The sequence below is a fragment of the Mangifera indica genome, chromosome 1, assembly GCF_011075055.1.
Source record: "Mangifera indica cultivar Alphonso chromosome 1, CATAS_Mindica_2.1, whole genome shotgun sequence".
Taxonomy (NCBI): domain Eukaryota; kingdom Viridiplantae; phylum Streptophyta; class Magnoliopsida; order Sapindales; family Anacardiaceae; genus Mangifera; species Mangifera indica.
In genome coordinates, this window is record NC_058137.1 from 22,294,609 (window position 1) to 22,305,376 (window position 10,768).

Consider the following 10,768-nt stretch of genomic DNA (forward strand, 5'->3'; position numbering starts at 1 on the left):
CGATAGGTATATAGAAAAAATTGTAATCATTTGCATGATGATGGCTTTGTCAAACAACCAATTTCGACGGCGAATTCCCTGCATGTTGTAAAGCCTAATTCCGTCCAAATCCTCAACTTTTCTCGTAATAGCCTTACAGGTCATATTCCACCAATATTAGATCATTTGACAAGACTAAATCATTAGATATAACTTTTTGGAGAGATTCCTCATCAATTGGAAAGTCTTTCGGTTCTCTCTATGTTGAACGCACACGCCTGTAACAATGGACGGACCGATGTAGGGCTGGATTCGAGCCGAGCCGAGCTCGGCTCGCAGCCAGCTCGGGCTCGGCTCGGCTTTTTAAGGGCTGGCTCGAGTTCGGCTCAAGCTCGACTCGAGCCGAATTCGGCTCGGCTCGAGTTCGGCTCGTTTTCAGCTCGGTTCGGTAACGGCTCGGCTTGGCTCGTTTTTTATATCAAAACGACACCGTTTTGTATATATATATGGATTAAAACGACACCGTTTTGTATAAAAAAATTTTTAAAAAAATATACCAAGCCAACCCGAGCCAGCTCGGGCTCGGCTCGAGCTCAATCGAGCCGGGCTGAGCCCGGCTCGTTTCGGGCTTGAACCGAGCCGAGCCGAGCTCGAGCCCGAGCTGGCTCGGCTCGAATCCAGCCCTAGGACCGATGTGGCGAGAGCTTTCAAACCTTGATAAACTTTTTAGGTCAAAAGACTTATTCTTGAAACTCAAGCATTATCTTATCTGGTAGTTTTGATTATTATTTTTAGAAATAAAATTATTATTTTAAAATTTTATTTGAAGAAAAAATAATTTATTCTTGTATTCTATCTTATTTTTGAAAATTAATAATTTTTTAACTTAATTTTAAAAAATTAATTTTTTGCCTCTATCATCTAAGTTCATAGGGTTACATATTTTAGGGTTATGTCACTCTTTTTAAAGTTTAAAATATTATACTTACATCCCAAAAAATTTATTCTCTCTTTCCAATAATCATTCTTTTAAATAATTTCTGTCAATGCATCATCAACTTTATCATTGGTAAGCTCTCTCTCTTCTTGATGGTTTCTCAGTGTATAAGCCATGGCAAATTTGATCGAAAAGACCTAATTTTTGACACACAAATCTATGTAAATTGTAAAATTTTAAAATATTCATTATATCTCTAATAATAATAACCAAAATTAGTAGATAAGTGAGCGTTTAAAATTTTGAAAATTAATAAATGAAAATTTAATAATAGAGTAAATTTTTGGTGGAAAGAAGCCCTTTGGCCAATTTTCAAATTAATTTCTTGTATAAATATATTAGTTCGACATAATTTATTTTACAAATTGATCCCACCAATATAAAAAAAAAAAATCATTTTTTCAATTATTTATTGAATAAGGTTTTTTTTTGTACAAGAAAATTAAATTCGTGATTAATTATATATTTTTTATATTATCTTTACTAACTAATTAGAAGTTAAATAAAGAGGGAATAACTTAAAAAAAACGCAAATTAATAAAACCTTCCTTGCCTGTTAATAAATTTTTATTAATAAAATTATAGATATAATTTTATATATAAATAATTATATATTATCATATGATTGAATATTATTTTATTTTTAAATTTTAATTATCTAATTACATAATAATATATCGTTATTTATATATAAAATTATGCTTAAAAATTATTTACATAACACTACTTATTTTTTATTCTAAATTTTTTATTATTTTTTAGTTTGTTCTCCGTCCATGGAAACATTGGTTAAGACAAAGATTCTACTATAAAAAAATTTATTTTCTATAACAACTACACAATTATGCGTAAAAACACCTCATATTTGCTGGCCTGCGCATAAATCAGTTTAACACATTTGAAAAATAATCAAGATTAGATGACAATTATTGTCATCTCTAATCTCCACCATTGACTTTAATTAATTTAATTAATCTCATAATAGCCCTATATACGTATAAAGAACCCATGCTAGAGCTCTTCATTAAATCTTCATTAGTTAACCAATCCATGGCTAGAGCCCTCCTTATTCTTTCTACTTTTCTTCTAATCTTCTTCACACTCATCTTTGCAAACCCTAATCAATATTTCTCCGAAACCCTAGCTCCGTCTTCTCTAGAGCTCAAAAAAGAGAAGCTAACCCACCTTCACTTCTACTTCCATGACATAATTACAGCAAAACACCCAACAGCCATCCAAATCACTCGGGCAGCCTCAACCAACACGTCAGCAACTTTCTTTGGCGGCGTTTGGATGATGGACGATCCGTTGACGGTTGAGCCTAATCTCAACTCGAAGATTGTGGGAAGAGCACAAGGGATTTATGCTTCTGCATCACAAAGTGAGGTAGGGTTTTTGATGGTATTAAATTTTGCTTTCACCGAAGGCAAGTTCAATGGAAGTAACTTGAGTGTCCTGGGGCGAAATGCGGTTTTTTCTACGGTGAGGGAAATGCCGATCGTCGGTGGCAGTGGCGTTTTCCGATTTGCTCGTGGCTATGCTCAGGCGAGGACTCACTCCTTTGATTCGAAAAGTGGTAATGCTATTGTGGAGTATAATGTTTATGTCTTTCATTATTGACTAAGATTTTAATATAAATTTTTTGCTATCCCATAAGCTTTATATGTTTAGTGTTTGTAACGAGAATAAAATTATATGTATCTATTTTGAATATATAAATATATATATATTTGATATATGTTATTATGTGATTGAATATAAGTTATCAATAAAATTATATGTGTAAATTTTTAATACACAATTAGATATACAAATAATGTGTTATTATGTTTTGAAAACTAATCATATTATGTTCGTTGTCGGCTTGGACTCAAATTATAAATTCTGATATAATAAAATTATGTACACCTGGTTTAATGATATTTAAATAATATATCATTATGTAATTAAATAATTTTATAATAAAAATAAAATAACATCTAACCACAAGACAATACATCATCTAAGTAAGAATTAAATATTCAAAACTGATTACACATAACTTTACTCATTGTCGCATTTTGAAATAGTTACAGAAAGTAGAAGTTAAAAAAGTTATATTATGTGTACATACTTTTGAGTATGCAAATATGTATATATATGATGTGATTGACTATGTATTACTTAAAAATAATATTATGTGTACACATTTTTGATATATAATTTAGATACACAGATGATATATTATCATACGATAAAGTGTTACTTTTATCTTTAAATCAAAATTTTTTACTCATATAATGACATATCATCTGTATACTTAAATTGTGTATAAAAAATATGTATATATAATTTTATTAATTACTTAATTATTAATTTAAAATCACTAGATTGATACCCAATTATATAATACATACTTGTATACTTAAAAGTATATATACATATTTTGATTGAAGTTGAAAACTAGCATCCAAAATGCATATCGTATGTTTGCTCCTTTAACGGCTAACTAATAATTTTTATTAAGATTTATGTGCCAGGTACATTTACCTCTTCCACCACATATTATTCTACATTTAAAACTTGAATAGAAATGTTTTTAGCCCTTTCATGCAACTTAATTAAACGAATTCTTTAGGGGGCTTGTGGCAAATTCCTAAACTATTAGCGACTGTTGAAAGATTAAAATCTGAGGAGGTAAATTTTTTTCCAAGAACCCTAGAGTTTACAAGATTATAGTGAATCCTTAAAACACCAAATAATTATAGTTTAGTTCCTATAGTTAGGGTTAGATTCGAATTGAGTTGAGTTCAAGCTCGATTCAATTTATAGTAATTGAGTTTGGACTCATCGAGCTCGCTGCAAATACGCTCAAGTTTGACTCGTTTCAAGCTCGAACTCGATTGAAACTCGATTCAAGTTCGAGCTTTAATTAATTCATTATTAAAATAACGTCGTTTTAATATATATTGATCAAAACGATATTGTTTTGTATCAAAATTTTAGCTTGCGAGCTTGACAAACAGCTCGAGCTTAACAAACAGCTCGAGCTTATTTGGGGTTAGCTCGTTTTGGGCTTATTTGAGCTGAACTCAAACGAGTTTGGTTCGAATCCAACCCTACCTATGGTTTAAGGTATATTAAGCGAAAATTATTAAACAACTTTTAGATGACGACGGTTAGTCATCCCCACCCAATGACGTAGTCTTCGATTGAAAAGTTTACAATGCCCCTTATTAATTTTACTTCAAGCTTATGAAAAGGTCAAAAGACTTATTCCTACCTAAGGTTTAGTTTATTGTCAAACTGATAATCGCAATTTTTTTAGAATTTAAATATCCACTCGTCATCTAAATTATGTTAAAATTTGTTGTTAGTTACAAAGATGAAAAGGTCATTTAACCAAATAATATTAAAAACATTAAAAATTTATCCTTTTCTCATTTTAGTTTTGAAAACTAATAATTTTTTTTTTGATCTCATATTTTTCAATTTTAAAAAGTGACTTTTCCCCCGTAGCTCTAGGGTTTCATACTTTTCATGCTTCTCTTTTTTAGCCACCTCCCAACTTTTTAAAACTTTTGTTTTACCCCTCATATAGTTTACGTCTATTGGCTTTCTTCCGACAACCTTCTCCCTTCGTCTTTGACTACCTCTCTACCCAAGATCAAGTTGTCGTCAACCCAACATCTATCTTTGGCGATTGTGCTCCCTTTTGATGTGATGATGATGTAGTTTTTCTCTTGTCAGAGACAAAAACCATATGGGTTTAAGCATTTCTTCTTGTGCGCAACAAGGTTCTTCTATATGGTGACTTAGTTTTTCTCGAGTGCAACTTTTTACGTTTCGTTTCACCCCCTTTTTGTCAGCAACACACCAAGAGATAGACGAAGAAGAGAGGCAGTAGAAATGCAGAGAAAGTTGTGCTCAACGATGACACAAGACAAGAAAAGAACCACGTCGAAGACGGATACTAGGTTGACGATGGCTAGATCTTGGGTAGAAAGATGACTATAAACAAAGGGAGGAGGTTGTTAGAAAAAGGGCAGCAAACAAAAACTATATGACGGGTGAAACAAAAGTTTTAAAATATTTAAGGGGACTCTAAAAGAGATACTTGAATTGTATGAAACCCTAGAGTTAAGGAAAAAATACATTTTTCAAAAATGAAAATATATGAGGCAAAGGAGGAAATTATTAATTTTTAACATTAGTGAAAAAAAGATAAAATTTTATTTTTTTAATATAACTAGTTAAATGACATCTTTACTTTTATAATTAACAACAAATTTTAACGAAAATTAGATGATGAATAAGTATTTGAGTTTTCAAAAAATTATGGATATTAATTTGACAATAAAATAAACCTTGGGTGGGAATATGTGTTTTGGCCTTATAAAAATAAATAAAATTCTTTTTTTTTTTCTGTGTTTTACAATCTCCTTAAACACTATTATATATCTAGTCAAAATCAATCTACTCAATCCAACTTTATGAATTCGGGTATTCTCTTGTATCATAAAAATTAACTATAATAATTAAATAGAAAATTAGATACTGAAATAGAAACAATACCCGTATCCAAAAATAATAATAAATCTAATAAGGATTGAATCCCTTAATTCTTACCTCTATCATTTTAGAGAATATCTTTCTCATTCTCTTTCTGCGGAGACGATTTATTTTCAGTTTGGGTACACCAATCCAACCCATAAAGTGCCACATTCCCCTACTGTAAATAGAAGATATAATAATAATAATAATAATTAAAAAAAATAAAAATAAACTTTATTAAAGTAATTTTTTTATTTTAAAAGTGGGAAAATGTTAAAATTACCCTGGCGGCGTTGAAACTGTGGGCCTGTGGCTGGATGAGTAAAGCGTTTGTTCCTAGGATCGATATAAGAGCAGAAACTTGTCACTGAGAAATTTTAAAGCGGCCGATGGGGACGAGAAAAGTATACGAGGAGAAGCTGAGAAGCGGGAATCTTCATCACGATCCCACCATTAATCCCGGTCTGGGATCCCCTCGCTGCCCACGATGTCTCTCTTTGTTGGATCCTAATTCTGTATGCGCTTATTCATTCTTTTCAATCGCTTCAATTTTCATTATATTAATGTTTTAAAACTTCCTCAACCGAGTTGAATTAAACTCTTGTTTCAGGACAAGACTGAGTGGGCTATCACTTCCGTTTTGCACGACGCAACCGCCGTGGTCAGTTCCCAATTATCAGATGGTCTTAATTACAATTTTATTGATATAATTTCGTGAATTTAATTTAATATGTTGTTTAGCAGTTGATTTGATGAGGATTTTTTTAGAGTAATTGGCTAGGAAGCATGAAACTTACCATGGGATGCGTTCCCCAAAACTGATATGACACGTTTAAACACACATCTTTTAGGTTTTCTAACCCAAAGTATCCATTAATCTCATTTTGAATTCATCTCCACTCCTCTCTCCAGTGTGGTACTCATCTCCTCTCTGGTTTATATAGATTTGTTTGTATTGTTTCGATCTTTTTTAATATTTACATGTGTTTACGTTAGAACAATTTACAGTATATTCTATACTTCTATTTTATCATATTCTTTCTCTTCATTTTTTTTTTATTATTTATTTTTATACTATTATTGTTATTGTCATTACTATTGTTAGTATGATAGGCTTTGTCTATATGCCTAATAGGAAGCATCTGTTGATGCAACTCTTCAAGATTTGGAACAAAAGTTTATTTTAACAATTTGGTATTTATAAAAAAACTCTTATATTTTTTATATTTATAAATTTCTCTGCGTTTCAGTTTCCTATATTTTTGAGAAAATAAGTTTTCACATTTCCACATTTCAATGTTTCTGTTTGCGTGTTACATAGGTAATTCGTTGTGTTTTTAGTTTTTCTAGTTAAAGGGTGTTGCAGAGAAATTAAATATTTAGTTGTTAAAAGTGCACTTAGGCAAGAAGGTTCACTGCTTGTGCACATGCAAGGCAAGCAAAAATCCAAAAGTATAGTTTAAGCGCGCTTTTATTGCGCTTTAAATGAAGTAAAAAGCGCAAAAAAGCGCTTTTTAACCAAACCTAATAATATAAATATAGGTTTAAATTTTTTTTTTTTTTATAACTCTCTTAATTACAACTCACTAAAGGTCAAAATCATTTCTTTTTTTTAGCCTAACCCTAAGTCGATATCTAAGGAGAAAGAGGTCTTAGAATATAAGTCCTCTAATCAATAAGAACATTTTGATGAAAAAATAAATGAAATCGTAGTCAAAAATCTGATGATGAGGAAGAAAATGTGACCTTCGATGATGAAGATGAAAACTTAGATTTGTATTAAAATACACGTTTTATAAAAAAATTATGTAGATTGAAGAGTTTTAATATTATTTTATGTTTTGTTATAAACATCTATTTATGCTTTTGAGACTTCATCTATGATATTAGGTTTTGATATTTGAGTTATTAGTCTCTATTAATTTTATTTTTTAACTTTTAGTCCAAAAACAATGTATTCACCTCGCTTTTTTTGCTTAAGCGGTAGAGTCCCTCATCACTTTTAGACATTTTTCACTTTTAATGACTATATCATATGCTTTTTTGTTAGAATTTTAATATGTTTTAATAGTTTTATCTGGTATATTTATAGCGCTAATCTCATGACTAGTAGTGTTCTAAAATTGTGATGTGTAGTCGTTAGTTTAATGAGTTTTTTGTAAAAAAGGCAAAAGGGTGCAATTTGATTTGCAAGATGCATTGAAATTTGATTTTTTGTTGATAGTGGGCATAGCTTTTGATTTCAAAAAACATTGTGTTTGTAGCCATTATTGTACTTTTGTGGTTATATGGTTTTAAGTTTGGTTGTCCCTGTGTGACCTGAAATATGATTCTACTGCTCTTTATGAATTTTATCTGATTTGTTTTTTTCCCATTTAATAGGCTGGCTCTGGTATTGGTGCTATGCTAAGTGCAGTTCATGGTCTTAATACAGGGATTCCGTTTCTTCAAAATCGTCTTAAGGGACCAAAGTGGGTTCCCTTTGTAGCTGGGGTAGACATATTTACTTTCTGAGATCTGTTTTTGCTTCTTTCAAAATACAATGTATTCCCTCGCATTGGTTGGCTTTGATTTGCATCTTCTTCGGCTAACTTTTGCTAATTGTTTTAATTGTTAACAGATGCCTCTGCTCCTAATGTTTTCAGGTGCAAGTGCTGCATTTGGAGGTATGAGTGGTGTTTATTCTCAATTCTAAATTATTTTGGCATAATTCCTTGGATGTTAATAAGAATGAAGCCTGATCTTGTTCCTATGACTTAACCTCTTGCACATGGCAATAGTTATACATATTAATTTCTACTTTTAATAACTATCAAGCATGAAAACAAATTGTTGCAGTTGACCTATATTTGGTCTATAATGTTAAGATTAAACTAATCACTATTAGCTTGGACAAGTTCAACAGATAATTCTTGATTATGAATAATTTGACAAATAAGAGGTAGAAAATTCATAATTGATATATCTGGAGAGATGTGGACTTGATGAATTTGTTCAGTTTTATGCTGTAATTTTGGTAGGAACTTTATTTCTTACTTAACTGGAATGTGTTAAATGCTGTGTTTTTTTTTGTTACTTAGCTGGAATATGTTAAATGCTGTGGAATTGTGATAAGCATTTTTATAAGTTGAAGAGATGCTCCTCCATATTATTTGGAGCTCGTCATCTAAGAAGTAAATTAGGATGATATTTGTGCATATAAGACTTCCAACCTTTTGGTCTGACAGGAATCTAGTAGTCTCAACTTTTAGAAAGTAATAATGGAATATATCACACATGTTATATGATGGAGTGAAGCTGTACAACTCTTGGTATTTAGACAATAAGTCAGGGTAAAATTCATAGCATTTTGACAGTTATTTTGAGAAGTATTGGCTTTTAATTAATTTGAGATAAATGGCTGTTACTCCTGAACATGCTGTTTGTTGGTGAATGATGATGATGTAGTTCAGTGGCTTGGTGTAACTTTTGGAAGAAATTGTGCTTATTATGTTATCTTTAGGCAAAATTTGTATATTGGATTCTAATTTCTTTTGATCTGTTGATGGATTTAATCATCTTTGACTTAATCCTCTTTGGATGTGTCCTACGCAGGACCTAGAATTAAACAACTCACTGTGCTAGTTGCTTGATACTATCCCTCTTTCCCTTGTTGAGTGATAGTTCTTTCTAGCCCAATAAGGAAAAGATAAAAATAAAAAGAAATAATTTTTTACAAATTAGTTGAAGTTTGATGAATTATCACAAGTTTTTATGGTTCTTATAAAGTTCCAAGTCAATTTTGATTTATAATCTACCTTGGATTTTACAATTTGATTCATCCATGATACAATTGTCTTCATCAGTTATGTTGATTGATCTGTAAAAATGGCTTGTGTGTGGCTCAAATTGGATTTTATGATTTGATTCATTATCATCTTCTTATTTTGTTTTTGCTTGATAACATGTCAATTTTGTAGGTTATGTACTTCCGAAGTTTGCCCAGCTCACTGTGACTTCTTACTATGCTGCATCAAGTGCTTCACATTATGGGATTTCGCTTCTAACTCGGCATATCGAAGAGGCCCACATGTCCAAAACTTGGCAAGAAAGGCTAAAGTGATCTTCTTGTAGGTGCCAATGAAGAATCTATATTTCTCAAATATACAAACCCGGCCATATATTTGACAACCTTTAGACAGCTACTTGTGGTATTTTTTTTGACACTACAAAATGTGCTTAAATTAATAAAGTATCGGTTAATGGTTTAATTTGCATCACTGAAATGTTTCATCTACTCAAATTTATTGGTTATATTAATGATTCTGGGGAGGGGGTGATAGTGTATTGTTATTCAATGTATAAGGCTGTTGGAGATATCTGTGATTCTCGATGGGCCAAAACAGATTTATTCTTTCTTTATAATAAATCCTCACTGTGTAATTTTTTTTTTTAATTGAGAAAACTTTATATGAGTTGGGTCTTTTTTTTTTTTTTCTGGTGATGAGTTGGCTATACTCAACAGGTGAAATCCTAGTTCAATGACTGATCTCACTGGATAATTTGTTAAATTTGTTATTGGAAAGCTCTTTACATTGCCCCAACAAGGGTATAAATGAAAGCTAACTTTTCTAGGTTGTGCTCCCATAAACATCCTGAAATGAGCCCTTTTGTGGCATGTGATGTGGGGTAAGTCCTGACACAGAGATTATACAGACATTAGTACATTACTATTAATAACAGAACCAGAATGTACCTGACCTTGGACAACATTGGATTCTATTAGTTCTACTCTTTTTTTAATTTGAAATTTTATTGAAGATTTTTCGTCCACAAAAATCTCAAACATTATATCAATTTACATCCCAGTCAAACTTGTCAATTAATTATAATGTTTTTCACCTTGCCGACCAGGGAAAGAAGAAAAGAAGCCCTGCGAGTGGTTATCGATCCTAGACAACTCCTTTGTCTTGCATAGGATAATTTGAGTGACAAAGGAGTTGATTCTAAATATGAGAATAAAGATTTTAATCATTTTCAATGATTTTTTAATATTAAACTCTTGACGAAGGAATGATCTGATTCAAATAATTTTTGTTTTAAAAAAAAAACATTTTGATTATAGCCCCAAGATTAATCATGGTGTCTAGATGGGTTATCTATCATAAGATTGATCCCATCCTGGGATCAATTATGATGTGTTTAACCAAAATCAAAGGGCTATTAGTGAATTGATAACGATCATGGTGTCTCGGATCAAAATTGAGAGGCTATTAGCAC

At 31.3% G+C, this 10,768-nt stretch overlaps 2 protein-coding genes across 2 annotated transcripts; both read left to right on the forward strand.

Annotated features, from left to right (window-relative positions):
• The first annotated feature begins 2,026 nt into the window (after positions 1-2,026).
• On the forward strand, positions 2,027-2,596 carry LOC123225944 (dirigent protein 22-like). Its single transcript, XM_044650713.1, has one exon. It carries the CDS (start codon positions 2,027-2,029, stop codon positions 2,594-2,596), a length of 570 nt encoding a protein of 189 aa, XP_044506648.1.
• Positions 2,597-5,805: 3,209 nt separating this feature from the next.
• On the forward strand, positions 5,806-9,963 carry LOC123211128. Its single transcript, XM_044629669.1, has 5 exons — positions 5,806-6,024; positions 6,120-6,170; positions 7,892-8,002; positions 8,130-8,175; positions 9,469-9,963. The coding sequence occupies exons 1-5, from the start codon at positions 5,899-5,901 to the stop codon at positions 9,609-9,611; spliced, it is 477 nt and encodes a 158-aa protein (XP_044485604.1). The 5' UTR covers positions 5,806-5,898; the 3' UTR covers positions 9,612-9,963.
• The last annotated feature ends 805 nt before the right edge of the window (positions 9,964-10,768 follow it).

What these genes read in the sequence shown, in the direction of transcription:
- LOC123225944 (XM_044650713.1), top strand. Translation starts at nt 2,027, where the DNA reads ATGGCTAGAGCCCTCCTTATTCTTTCTACTTTTCTTCTAATCTTCTTC.
- LOC123211128 (XM_044629669.1), top strand. Translation starts at nt 5,899, where the DNA reads ATGGGGACGAGAAAAGTATACGAGGAGAAGCTGAGAAGCGGGAATCTT. An exon ending in TGCACGACGCAACCGCCGTG is followed by an intron (nt 6,171 to 7,891) that starts GTCAGTTCCCAA and finishes CCCATTTAATAG; the next exon opens with GCTGGCTCTGGTATTGGTGC. An exon ending in GGGTTCCCTTTGTAGCTGGG is followed by an intron (nt 8,003 to 8,129) that starts GTAGACATATTT and finishes AATTGTTAACAG; the next exon opens with ATGCCTCTGCTCCTAATGTT.